Below are 14,632 nucleotides of genomic sequence, written 5' to 3'. Positions count from 1 at the left end.
TATCTAGCTTTCCAACATGAGCTGAGAAATTTTCTCCTTCCTCATTTAAATTGAAAAACCTCTTAATCTGGCTATTGACTCATCTGCCAATTTATTTTGAACCTTGTGAAGTATGTTTTATCCCTTGCTTGAAGCTCATTGCTTTAGTGTTGTTACTCATGGTTTAGAAAATCAATTCTTGTTCTTTGATACTGTTACAGCCACACCCTCATTTCTCATTTCCTTCCTTTTCCAAAGGCATGACCTTTATAAGAAAGAAGAAATGAAAAGCACCTCAAATTACCCTTAAATTATTCTGTTTCCCATTCAGAATTTTAGACTTATTAAGGTTTTGTGTGCACATGTCTTTGATCTTAACAGTTTCGTTTATTTCCAAATAAATTGTCAGAAACAGGAAGTAATTAGTTGTTTTGTTAAGTCATAATTTATGGTTTGAGCACTTTCTGTTTCATCTCAGATATGTGTTCCAGGAGAACAGTTTGGGTTTTGATTTGCCATATTGTATCATTTGTTGACCCTTGAACAGCGTGGGTTTGAACTGTGCAGGCCCACTTACACTCTGCTATTTTTCAGTAGCAAATACTACAGTACTACACGGTTTGTGGTTGGTTGAATCTGCAGATGCAGGGGAACTGCGGTTACAGAGGGCCAGCTATAAGTTTTATGTGTTGTTCAAGGGTCAGTTGTATATAGCTGTCAGTTTAATCTTTAGTGAAAAGTTAGGAACCCATGGAAACGGCCTGATACTCAGAAATGGCCCCAGTGGATTCCCTGGCCAGAGGCGCATCTGTTGCTTCAACACATAATGGCATTTTCTGGACCTGTTAGTGCCTGTGACTCCTTGTTAGCTTTATGAAGTGTGATAGTTTATCTAAAAGGCATTGAGGGGGCTTCCCTGGTGGCGCAGTGGTTAAGAATCCGCCTGCCAATGCAGGGGACACGGGTTCGAGCACTGTTCTGGGAGCATATGCCGCGGAGCAACTACTGAGCCTGCGCTCTAGAGCTCGCGAGCCACAACTACTGAAGCTCACGCGCCTAGAGACCGTGCTCCGCAACAAGAGAAGCCATCGCAATGAGAAGCCCGCCCATTGCAATGAAGAGTAGCCCCTGCTCGCCGCAACTAGAGAAAGCTGCGCGCAGCAACAAAGACCCAATGCAGTCAAAAATAAATAATAAACTTTAAAAAAAAATTTAAAATAAAAAAGGCATTGACAGACTTCCCTGGTGGCGCAGTGGTTAAGAATCCACCTGCCAATGCAGGGGACATGGGTTCGAGCCCTGGTCCGGTAAGATCCCACATGCTGTGGAGCAACTAAGCCCCGTGTGCCACAACTGCTGAGCCTGCACTCTGGAGCCCGCAAGCCACAACTGCTGAAGCCCATGCGCCACAGCTACTGAAGCCCGCGCGCCTAGAGCCTATGCTCTGCAACAAGAGAAGCCACGGCAATGAGAAGCCTGCGCACTGCAACGAAGAGTAGCTCCCCACTCGCCGCAACTAGAGAAAGCCTGTGCGCAGCAATGAAGGCCCAACACAACCAAAAATAAATAGATAAATAAAAATTAAAAAAAATAAAATAAAAGGCATTGATTCACCCTCTGTGGTTAAGAAGTGAGGTAGAATCTGTTCTTCCTATTTTACAGATAAGCAAACTGAGGCTCAGAGAGATTAGGTTGGAACTTGATCCTGAATCACACAACCCATAAGTGGTGGAGTTGGGTGATTTACCCTGGTTTTTCTGACCCCACATACCATCACTCATTAGTTGATTTATCTAATTATTTTATTTCTATTAGAATTTTTTTTTTTTAAGTTTTAAATATTCTTTACTATTAGATGATTTGTCATAGTCATTTGAAGTTTTTGAATTGGAGCTCATATATCATTTTAGAGGGTTTGGCATTGATCATCAATGTATAGGATGTGCAGTGCCCTGGAAAATGCAGAAGTGAATACGACACAGCTTCTACCTTCAAGGAACTTAATATCTGGTGGGAAAGGAAAGTTACATGCACATTTAATTAATAGACAGGGAAGTGCACCTGGCTCTTAAGTATACAGAGTAGTAAAATTCAACTGTGAAAACTTATTTATGTGATTCAGATTCTTGCCAACCAGTAACTATTATAATTGAACAAGAGGTATTTTACCTTATCTTTCATTGTACCTTTGTATCTTTCAATGGTACGTGTGTGAATTTTAGGTCGGTCCCAGAAAGATACTCCATTTCTCTGTTGGTAAATGGAAAGAGTATAAACTGTTTATGGGTTTAATGTAAATATCTTGAAGGTTAGGTTAATTCTGATGTTTTTATTTTGGGTGAATTTTAATGATGGATGGGGTTTTATATATAATACTTTACCGTATGCCTTGTTTTTTCTGTCTTTTACACTAATCATTTTCTTGATGTATTCTTCAGCTCGATAACTATGGACAGCAAGAACTGGGGGATCTTTTTGTGAACTATAATGTAAAATCCCCCACTACTGGAAATGATCTTTCCCCTCCAGTGCCTTTTAACTTAATGTTCAAGACCTTCATTGGGCCTGGAGGAAACATGCCTGGGTATGTATCACTTATTGTTTATGTAATGAAGTTATTAAAATTACTTGTAATAAAAGGTAAATATCAATATCAGCCATGAAGGAAAATGTTTGAAAAGTGATTTGTAGAAAGTGTAGACAAATATATTAAGGAGAAATAATGACAGATGTATTCTTAAATTTTACTTCTTCTAATTCTTTCTGAATATAGTTTTTTTTTTTTTTAGGATATATGATGATTTTTTTTTTGGTCATAAAATAAACACAGAAGTCTGTGATCATCACATCTTGTAGTTATAGCTGCATAGGGCGGGAGAGAGGGTTGGAGAATGATTTTGAAAGACGTTGAACTTACTGTCGAAGGAGACTTTAGAAACCATTTGTTGTAGATCAGCACTGCCCAATGGAGCTTTCTGCAGTGGTGGAAATATTCTATAATCTGTGCTGTCCAATATGGTAGCCACTAGCCACATGGGGCTGTTGTGCACTTGAAATGGGGCTAGTGCTTCTGAGGAACTGAATTTCTAAATTTATTTAATTTTAAGAATTTAAATTTAAATAGACATGTGACTAGTGACCCACCATGTTGGACAGGATACGTTTAGCTTGTTGATTCAAGCTAAAGTGTGGTTTTCACAGATAGAGTAAAGAAAACCTGAACAGTTTACAATATGATTCAGAAGAAGAATCTGTATGTCCAGATTCCTTGTCCATTGTTAACAAACTTAGTCAAAGTATTCCATTTCATAGCTTCAGATGTTTTTCTCATGGTCTCATTTTAGGGTAAGAGGATGGGTTTTGCTAGAAGAAGCTAGATAGATCATATTTCCTAGAATAGAAACTAAAGAATAATAAAAATTAATTGTGACAGGATGTATTATTGGAATTATTTTAATAAGACAGTGGGTTGATTTAGGATATTTTGTGGAAAGAGGCCAAGGGTGAACCTTTCATTTCGGCAATACATACAGAGAGTCATAAAATGGGCCATGCCCTCTGACCTGCCTTCCCACTCCTGTGAATTTATCTAAGGAAATAACTCAAAAGGAAAGGAAGCTATACTTATCAAGAGTGTATAAATGAAAAGTAGAAATAACCTATTTATCCCATAATTTCAGGATGGTTAAATAAATTATAGTAAAGTAGGTTATTTTAGTAGAATACTCTGTAACTGTTAAATATGAGAAAATTTTACGATATTTTTAGAAAATAGAAAAGTATAAAGTATAGTTTAGTACATTCTACTTAATAAATATACATATTAACTGTAACTATACTTATATTTGGATAAGAACCACAAAATGAAAAGGGTTGTTGAAGAGAAGAGTGAGACGAGAGTAAAATTTTAATTTTTCTTTACTTTAAAGTTGTTTTCATAAAACATTTCTTTTGAAGTAGGCTGTTGGGAGCGCTTTCTTATGTGATGTTTCGCCCAGAATATTGTCTGTGAAATTGAGAAGAAAACAATGGCTATCAGGGTGTATTTGAGTGACGGTAACTTTTTAAAATGTGGAGAAATACAGAAGAGGCCTCTGGCTGAAGATATAAAGTACCACAAAGTGTCGATCATTCTGGACTTCTCTATTTCTTTGTGTCTCTGGGTACAAAGAAGAAAATGATATGAAAAACCCTGAAAATTGCCTGCCATGGTGTGATGATTGTGATGAGTGAGCTCTAATGTTAAATGTCAGCCTGTACCGGCTTCTTTTTAGCTCCACAGTTATGCTTTAATATGTGGGTTAACAGCAGAGGTATACTTACTTTATTTTCAAAAGGATCTAAAATTGTCATCTGCCTCCAAAGTAAATGATTAGTCAGGAGAATATCAGAGGTTTTAGAGATATTGTAAGAGAGGTCATGTGTGATTCACTGGAGTGATGAAATTAAATGACATGTCTGACAGTGGTATTGCCATGCCAATCACCTGATACCTTCTCTATTACCTGTTTGAGAATGTTTGCTACTGAGGAAAATTTCTATTTCTAAAACTTTTTTTTTTTTTTTTTTACGGCCCATACAGCTTTGTGTGAAGATAGTATATTTAGGACTTTTAGGATTTGTATCTAGAATTTCAGATTTATTGGAAAACATAATTTCCTCCTTTATAACAGACTGATTTGTTTATATTTCCAGATACTTGAGACCAGAAACTGCACAGGGGATTTTCCTGAATTTCAAACGACTTTTGGAATTCAACCAAGGAAGGTTGCCTTTTGCTGCTGCCCAGATTGGAAATTCTTTCAGAAATGAGATCTCCCCTCGATCTGGACTGATCCGAGTCAGGTACTGCCCATGTTATTCTTCTGGTGAAATTAGTAAATGATTTTGGCATTGAAGTGGAAACAAAAGCTTGCTGTTTTAACATGATTATATACTTGCTGTTTTAACATGATTATATACTTGCTGTTTGTTTGTTACCTCCAAATGTAATCTCTGGGATGACGGACAGTTTTGAGTGACTGAAGTGGACTTGAAGGGAAAGGAAGGAGGGTGAAGAATAGCTGAAGTTTCACATCTGATCCAAAATGATCTTTTCTCCTTGTTCATCTTATGTTTTGAGGATGGCAAGATCTTGATTGTTTACACCGAGGCATTCTCTGGCAGTGGTGGTATAGATGAGTGTAGGGTGAGGTGGGGAGGAAGGAGGTGATGGTTAGGGCAGGAGGGCCATTCTAGGTGTCCAGGGCAGATGGCATTGCTGGTATTGGGGTGAGGGTGTTTCAGCAGCCAGATGGTATTCCTCCAGATATTTGGGGCACCTTTATGACAGCGTCCAGCTAGCAAGCTTACCGCTATCTATGCTAGTTCAGATGCTCTCTTGTCTCTATTCTAATAACCTCCCTTTGTCAGGTGTATCCAGAATGTGCGGGAAGGCATCCTGGCGCTTCTGAGTTACGTTTTTCTTTAGAAACTTATTATGACTTAGCTATTTATGACTTAAGTTTTTTGAGATTTCTATACATTTTCTTACTGATATCATCTCTTAAGGTAATAAATTCGATATAAAAATGGGATATGTAGGTAAACTTAACTTTCTTAGACTCCAGAACTATTTTCCACAGCCCCAGTGGCCCACCCGTTTCCTCTCTTCTTTTCTTACTTGCTGTAATTACAGGCGTCAGTCATAGCATATCCCAGCCTGTGACTCTACATCAAAGCACCTACCTAATCTTGTTAGTCCCCATGACACCCTCTGAGGAAATGCTCCTATGTTCTCACCAGACTGTATCTTTAGGCCTATAGTCCCTTCAGCTGAATGGTCTAGAAAAGGGAGACTTCATGAGGAAGGAGCTTGCACAACCTAGAGAAATGGAGTGGGGAGGACCCTCCTGGACCTTGCTGCAGAGAGAAGAGGTAGTCCTAAACTTTAACTAGGTGTTGTAACAATGAAAAACTTGTCAGACTTAAATCTGTTTTATTTCTCAATGTCTGGGTTTCTTCGTATCTTTTCTCGTTTTGCTTCTGGGCTTCCCCTCTGTCCCAGTAGTGTCTGCACGCATGCTTTCAGAATACTGAGGAAGCTGTGTGAGACTGAGCTTGTCTAAAGCCACTGTTTTGGAGAGGATTTACATCAAGTAGTGTAGCTGTTGGATGATTATAGAGGACCGTGAAGTAAGGCAAAACCTGGGGCCTGTGGAATAAGAAATGGTCAGAACAGAGGAGCAATCCCAGGGGTTAACTGGGGAAAGTCCCTTGGGGCTTCCTGACATTTTATTCCTTGGTCACTTTCAGTTCAAAGTGTTCCATCTGGATTTTGGTTGGTTTTGTCATGTGCCTCTGCAAGATCCTGGCTAGAAATCCACTCATTCTTCCACGAGTCTGTATCCCCATGGCTTTTGTTTCATGGTAGGGCTAGGACTTGTTTGTTTAGTGTTTCTTCTTGACATAGAGTTATCAGGTGATAAGTCTTTGTATAGCTATGCTTCCTTTGGTTTAGGTTGGGAGCATTGGATTGTTCATATGAAATTTTTTTTAATTAACTTTTATTTTGATTGGCTGGCTCTGTCTTCTAGTCCTGTGACTATTTTATGTCTCCAGAGTTCCAGGTAGAGTCTCTGAACTCAAAGATAACAGACAGCTGATACAATCAGTATTAGTGTTGATTTCTATCTCCTGTCTTTGAGCTGGGATTATTTGACAGAACAGATGGAAAGACTTTGGCAGCAGATTATTTGGGGATTCTGGACAAGGTCCTTATTTTGATCTGCCCTTCATTTTAGATGTTCTGTTGCTGTCATCCCAGTTGGAAGCTGTGTGAGGACAGACATCATACTTCTCTCTCTCATATTTCTATGCGCACAGAAGATGTTTGATAGCTGTTGAAAGATAAGACATAGGTGCTGTTGGACCAAATAAGGGATACCATTAAAAAATAAAATTGAAAAAAATATCAAAGCTCTTTCGCAATGCATTTCATGTATTTTTAGGAACCATTTAAGCAATTTTTCATTACTTCTAAAACATCTGAGATAATCATGAAAGTGCACTAGTAAATTGTGTGTGTGTTTTAAAGAAGAGAGATTTGATTTTGAGTCCTAAAATTAACTTAAAACTCTTTTCCACCCAATAGCTACTAAATTGCCATTCAGGGAAATCTCTTTGGGAAACCATTACTATGTGCCTACTTATTTCATCATTATGCAGTTAGCTTGATGTTAGCTTTTTCGATTCATGCCTATGTCCTCTGCCTTGAATAACACTTTATTTGAGAAGCTGCTACTCTAAAGACACCAGCTGTATGGTGCCATTATCAGTCATTTACTTGTTCAGAGCAAGAAAAAGGAAGAAATCACACTGCTATAAAAGCTAAAGAATAATTTCAATGCACTTTTAATTTCCCATTCTATGAAAAGTAAATATTAGGAGCTTCATTTAGTATACATCTATAAAGACTTGCTAATGCTTTAAGGAAAAATCATTTTATTCGGAAGCCATTATTCAGTATCTCATTTTTTGTGTGTGTCTGATGTTTACTCAGGTTCTCCTAACTTTAAAAAAACTGTATCAATCTGTTCTCTAAAAACTATTTTCCATATCATTCTGTATCATTGTAGAATGAAGTTGAAAATAATGGCTTTTGTTTATTGTTTTTTATAGTGAAGTGTGCATCTTTTATCCCTTATATTTTGGCTTTCAGAGAATTCACAATGGCAGAAATTGAGCACTTTGTAGATCCCAGTGAGAAAGACCATCCCAAGTTCCAGAATGTGGCAGACCTCCACCTGTATTTGTATTCAGCGAAAGCCCAGGTCAGCGGACAGTCTGCTCGGAAAATGCGCCTCGGAGATGCTGTTGAACAGGTAAGATTCCACAGGTAACTTAATTTAGATTATACCTATTCCAGGTTTTCGGCACTTAGCAAATTCTGTGTACTGGATGACAAAATATCTTATTTTGGCAGTCATTTTATTTTGATACAGTATGTGTTTTTATACAGTATTTATTACACACTATTATTATAGTGGGAGGAAATTACCTGAACACGCCACTCTGTGGACCATTGGGGCTAACATGAAAAATATGTTTAGCAGAGCACTTGGAAAAAAGTTCTTGGTTTGAACTGTGCCCCATCAATCTGACTTTTAACAGTGTATACTACTTTTGGGGGGACATTTTGACTCACAGAAAGCAAGCCCTCTGGATTTTAAACTCTTCTGCATTACCCATAGCAGTTGGGGTAAGGCCTTGCATGTAATAGAATTTCTCTAATTATTTGCTTGGAGAAATAAGTGAGTGAAAACATTCCAACAGTAGCTGCTGCCTAATAGTGGAATGAATTGCCCTGGGAACAATGAGCTTCCTGTCTGAAAATATTCAAGTAGAGGCTAAGGGGTAACTTGTCAGTTGTTTTGCAGAAAAGAGCCCTGCAAGGGCTAGGAGATGGGGCTAGATGATTTCTAAGATCCTTCTGTACTAAAAATATAAGATTACATATACTATATGGGATTCACAAATTTCATTGGATAAGAGTACATTAAAATCCCCTCAACATGTCTTATGACTTCTGCTAATTCAGAAGAAATATATTTACAATTCCTTAGGGTCATTATTATGAATGTCATTTTTAGCACTGTAGATTTAGAAGGTATGAGGTATTAGGCTGAATTTTTGCTGACCCAGTGAGTATGGTAGAAAGATTTTGAATGACGCCATTATTATCTGCTTGTTATCTTGACAGTTAAACCTTTTGAAGATAGCCAAGATCACATTTTGGGTATCTAAGATTGTTCTGAAAGCTGGATAAATTAGCTTACCTTGTGTTTCAAAAATTTTTCAGTAGATGATGAATAACTCAATGGAAAATGGTACCTTGGCCTTCAAAAGCATTAATGTTTGTGTTTTTGTTCGTTCCTCTATGCTTGCTTGCATGCTGCTTGCCTATTTATCTACTTATTTGTTTATTCATTTATTTTTAGGGCGTGATTAACAACTCAGTATTAGGCTATTTCATTGGCCGCATCTACCTCTACCTCGTGAAGGTTGGTGTATCTCCAGATAAGCTCCGCTTCCGACAGCACATGGAGAATGAGATGGCCCATTATGCCTGTGACTGTTGGGATGCCGAATCCAAAACATCCTATGTAAGTAGAATGCAGTGGTTTTTACCATGTGATTTTCACATTGTTAACCTAGAAGCATGGATATCAAAGTTGCCCTTTGTGTGCTTCATGTCAGAGTGGAACAAAAAGAAAAAAAAAGATCTCTTCCTGAGCTGAATGGAAAAAGTAGTTGCCCCCCTGCGCTCTCATAAGTGAGGGGCTACTCCTGTGCCCCAGAAGCCCTTTGTAGACTTGGATGGCTTTTACAGAGAGAGTAAGAGTGAGAGAGAGCGAGAGAAGGCCACTGATGGGGCAGTGCTGGTGTGTCCTTTCCTGGTGTGGGCAGAGTGATTGGTAATATCCCTGAGTGCAGCTAAGATGAGGTGGCCTTCTTCCTGACAAGGACCCCAGCAAACGTTGGAAGTGGTGGTGAGGCTGAGTAAAGAAGGTCATAGTGCTCTTAGTTTCGAGAGTTACTTGGTAGATTTGGGGGATAGACTAGTAGATTCTGATCTCTTGTTTAGGAACTACCTTTTCTCAAATTCTGTGTATTTAATAATAATTCAGAGAAGACCTCCAGTTTACCTCTTCACTGTTCCTTCCCACCCCCAACCCTCAAACATGAACATTAGTGCTGAAACTTCGGATTGAAAGGCATTTGGATATAGGAGATGCTTCCTGCATTGGTGGCAGTGGGAACAGGGTGGCATCCAAAACAAGGGGGCCAAGAGCCTTCTGGTGTCTCCCTCATTTGGTGCTAGGGAGGCTTCTCACCCATATGGAGACTTTAGCCCAAGAGTCCATGGTTCCCACATGTCCTTGGTTTCACTTTTTACTTTTTAAAGTGACTTTCTTTTAATGGATACATTTTTTTTTAATTAAAAATAAAAGTCATTAAAAAAATGATGACCCTTTTTTGTAAAACAGAAAGCAAAAAATAACTCTTAAGTGTGTTATGGAGAAAGTGAAACTTCCTATTGTATGCTCCCCAGAAGTGTTTCATGTCTCTTTTCTAGATCAGGCATGAACAAATGTTTTCTTTAGTAAATATAGTAAACATTTTAGGCTTTGTGGGTCTCTGTTGCCTCTCTTCTTGGTTGGGGGTTTTTGTTTTTTGTTTTTGTTTAACAACCCTTTAAAAATCTAAAAACGATTCTTAGCCTATGAGTCTTGGTTTGTCAACCCCTATTCAAGATAATTTTATATGCTTTACAAACATATACACATGTGTACATGCATAATGGTATGCATATACCTGTAGTGGCTGTTACTGATATTGTTTTTAATATATTCTTTTTCCTTTGTGGAATTAGGAAAGAATCTGTTAGGTTTTTCTTGTTACTTTACTTTCTTCACAAGCTTACTTGACATATGCTAAAATGATAGTGGTAACTATTTTTGGATTGTAGGTGATCATTAACTTCAAAATGTATTACATTTTCTGGAATTTCTTTTCATTTCCAAATTAAGCCAATAAACTATTTTCTGTTTTGTATGAGAAGATTTCAAGTTAAACTGGACACAAATTCTTTTTTTTTTTATAGATTTATTTTTTATTTTATTTATTTATTTGTTTGTTTATTTATTTATTGGCTGCGTTGGGTCTTCGTTGCTGTGCGCGGGCTTTTCTCTAGTTGTGGTGAGTAGGGGCTACTCTTCATTGCAGTGAGCAGGCTTCTCATTGCGGTGGCTTCTCTTGTTGCGGAGCACAGGCTCTGCGTGCGCAGGCTTCAGTAGTTGTGGCACGTGGGCTCAATAGTTGTGGCTTACGGGCTCTAGAGTGCAGGCTCAGTAGTTGTGGCACACGGGCTTAGTTGCTCCATGGCATGTGGGATCTTCCTGGACCAGGGCTCAAACCCGTGTCCCCTGCGTTGGCAGGCGGATTCTTAGCCACTGTGCCACCAGGGAAGTCCTGGACACAAATTCTTGCTATCTCAATTTAGATTCTGAATCTGGCCTGGATTACATTTCATTTGTTTGTTCATTTAATATTTGGAACTGTTAAGGGCTGTATACCGTTCTAAGTGTATTATTATCTTATGTAATCCTCACAGTAATTCTGTGCATTGGTCCTATTTCTGAGGAAACTGAAGTGCTGAGAGGTTAGGTAATTTGCCCGAGTCTCACAGCTAGTGAGTGGTGGCGCTGGGATGTGAACCAGGGCTATCTGACTCCAGGCCCCTGCTCTTAACCATTGTGCTACACTGCTTTCATAAACCCTACTGCACTCCTGCTCATCCTTTCGTGAGTGTCACTGTGAGAGCTGTGGCCAAACCCTCAAGGATGAGAGATCAGAAAATGTGAGCCTAATAAGTCCTGAGGATGTAAGGTACAGCCTGGTAACTATAGTTAACAGTACTGTATTATGTATTTGAAATTTGCTTAGAGAGTAGGTCTTAAATGTTCTCATCACAAGAAAAAAAAATTGTAACTGTGTATGGTGACGGATGTTACCTAGACTTATTGTGGTGATCATTTTGCAGTATATACAAATATCGAATCATTATGTTGTACACCTGAAACTAATATAATCTTATATGTTAATTATACCTAAATTTAAAAGAATTAAGAAAAAAATTTAAAAACAGAAATGTGGGCCTAGCTTTGAGATTAGGCTACAGTGTTTTGTGTAAGGTCATTGGAAGACTGGACTAAACAAGACCAGAAGCTCCGAAGTAACAAACTTTTAAGGAGAGGGGAGAACTCCTTTAAAGCCTTTAATATTTTCTTTTTGTGTGCTTCATATTTTATTTTTTTTAATAAAAAAGTTACTGATACAGCTAATGTTCCACCCTTTTCCTCTCTCTGCTCAGAGGTAAGCACGATCCCAAAGTTGTTGTCTACCATTCTTAGGCGTGTTTTTGTAGTGTCACCTTTCAGTACATAAATATGTTCATTGACATCTTTAGTAAATGATAATGAGCAAGTTTATATGTTTTTTTTAAATTTTTATTTATTTACTTACTTATTTTTGGCTGTGTTAGGTCTTCATTTCTGTGCGAGGGCTTTCTCTAGTTGCGGCAAGCGGGGGCCACTCTTCATCGTGGTGCGCGGGCCTCTCACTCTCGTGGCTTCTCCCATTGCGGAGCACAGGCTCCAGACGCGCAGGCTCAGCAGTTGTGGCTCACCGGCCGAGTTGCTCCGCAGCATGTGGGATCTTCCCAGACCAGGGCTCGAACCCATGTCCCCTGCATTGGCAGGCAGATTCTCAACCACTGCGCCACCAGGGAAGCCCCAAGTTTATATGTTTAAGAGCATAGATATACTAGTTGACGTCTTTAGTGACTGTCAGATGCTCAAGTTACATGTTTTTAAGCTTTTTTCTTTAATTCCTATTTTTTTGTTGTTGTTAAGTGTTGGGGTTTCTGAGCTTATATGAGTTTTATATTTGCCTCTTTATTTGAAGTACCCCATGTGGTAGCATGTGCTTGGAAAGCTTAGTAGTTGTGATGGTTGAATTTTCCCAAACTCTTTTGATTAAAGGCAAAAGTAAGTATTCATGAGAAGGACTAACTAGATATCTACTTAACTAAGCTTTTTACCTCTTTTGTACTTATTCAAATAACAGGTTCTTAAGAATTTTTGAAAACACTTTGCTTTTGAAAAGTAACTTAGGCGTTAACAAGAAATGGAACCTGCCACCCCTGTGGTAGTAATGCTGTTATTAAGTTTTATTCTGTGACCGAAACAGTACCTGTTCTTTACTGAGTTTTCTTTTGTTGGGTAGGAAACTGAATTGAGCACAAATGCCCACATTTGTGGCCAGCTGATCTGTGTGTTTAGTACAGCTATCTGATGCCAAGTTTTGAGAGCAGTAGACACTTCATACAGAGGGAATACCGTCATCCCTTGGTGTCTGCTGAGGCTTGGTTCCACAATCCCCACGGACACCAAAATCCTGGATGCTCAAGTCTCTTATATAAAACGGCTTAGTATCTGCACAGACCCTATGCACATCCTCCCGTATACTTTAAATCATCTTTAGGTTACTTAGAATACCGAACACAGTGTAAATGCTACACCAATAGTTGCCAGATTTGCAGCAAATTTAAGTTGTGCTTTTTGGAACTTTCCGGAATTTTTTTTTCTGAGTATTTTTCATTCACAGTTGGTTGAATTCGCAGATGCGGAACCCACAGATACAGAGGGCTGGCTGTATTATTGGGTGTTAACACTTAAATACACCCTTCAGAATCTACTTAACAGTTTTTTCAAAACTTTTTAGAGGGAGAAAGTCACTAAAACAATGAAATAGCAACATAGAAAAAGTTCCTTTTTCCTCTTTGAGCATCTGTCCTCTGTCCATTCTGTTTACCCTTCAAGGCTGATGGGATGCGTTAGCACTCTATTCATTTCCTCCTTCTTGTGATGCATCGTAATCTATTATTTTTCTTTTTCTTTCCTTTTTATTTTATTTTTTTTTGCCACTCAGCACGGCTTGAGGGATCTCAGTTCCCCAACCAGGGATTGAACCTGGGCCCCAGCAGTGAAAGCCCAGAATCCTAACCACTAGGCCACCAGAGAACTGCCTTTCTTTCCTTTTTAATGGTTCAGAAAAATGCATACACACTATGTTATTTTCTTTGTAATTTCTCATAAGAGTCTTCCGGCGAAGAGTTATGAACCTGACTGACGTAGGTGCGGGGCATGCTGTGATATCCCCCCACACGTGTTATCCTTCATAACTTTGTCACCTATGTTCAGACTTACCATCACCACAGCATCATGATAGCATGTTCTTATTTCTGCTGCTCTTTTATTGTAATGTCATGATTTCTGTTGTAATATCTCCTCTTCTCATGTTGCTGATCCCTTTGGTGAATCCTTGCCTTCCCACCTGCTGCTGCTACTACCAGATGTATAAAACTATTCCCATTTCAAACATTTATAAAAGTTGAGTGGAGATTCTATAATTGAATTATTCTTGAGTATGTGAAAGAGTTAACCTATAATCCGCATGCATTTGTGAATGAACCTTGTGTGACTTACAAATGTTTCTCTCTATTATGTCTTCTTAGGGCTGGATTGAGATTGTCGGATGCGCTGACCGTTCCTGTTATGACCTTTCTTGTCATGCGAGAGCCACCAAAGTCCCACTCGTAGCTGAGAAGCCTCTGAAAGAGCCCATATCCTTTCTGGTCACTTTAACAGCTCAGGACTACAGTGTAAACATCTTGGAAATGGATAAGTCCAAGTCTATACCTTGTTCTATGGATAAACTGCGATGTTTTGGCACTTTATTTAAACCTATTATCTTACCCATCTCATTGCTCCTTTCCTATTCTCTTTACTCGTAATCTGACATGTGCCCACTCAGTGTTTGGTCCTTGAAAGAAAAATGCTCTGTATGTCTTTCAGGATGCTGACCAATTTTTCTCAGCCATTTCCCACACCTTCATCTACATACATGCTCTTTGATTAAAGGGTGCCTGGTGAATACTTTCTCTATTAAAAGATGAGTGCCTTTTATGGTAGATGAAATAATTTAGTTCACTTGATCTGTAGATCATCAGAGGAGTAGTTTTCTTCTTTTACCAGCCAGTGAGATTGTG

The 14,632-nt window shown here is 38.7% G+C and overlaps 1 protein-coding gene across 1 annotated transcript in view; it reads left to right on the top strand.

Annotated features, from left to right (window-relative positions):
• The window catches only part of GARS1 (glycyl-tRNA synthetase 1), a 39,955-nt gene that overhangs the window by 12,788 nt on the left and 12,535 nt on the right, over positions 1-14,632 (top strand). The window contains exons 7-11 of the mRNA XM_036863395.1: positions 2,418-2,563; positions 4,675-4,824; positions 7,679-7,841; positions 8,958-9,122; positions 14,099-14,206. Of these exons, the coding sequence (XP_036719290.1) occupies positions 2,418-2,563; positions 4,675-4,824; positions 7,679-7,841; positions 8,958-9,122; positions 14,099-14,206 (732 nt within the window). The remainder of the gene's footprint in view (positions 1-2,417; positions 2,564-4,674; positions 4,825-7,678; positions 7,842-8,957; positions 9,123-14,098; positions 14,207-14,632) is intronic.

This window comes from Balaenoptera musculus, chromosome 9 (assembly GCF_009873245.2).
Source record: "Balaenoptera musculus isolate JJ_BM4_2016_0621 chromosome 9, mBalMus1.pri.v3, whole genome shotgun sequence".
NCBI classification, from domain to species: domain Eukaryota; kingdom Metazoa; phylum Chordata; class Mammalia; order Artiodactyla; family Balaenopteridae; genus Balaenoptera; species Balaenoptera musculus.
The sequence above is the reverse complement of the archived record's forward strand: the minus strand, read 5'-3'. Positions and strand labels throughout refer to the sequence as shown.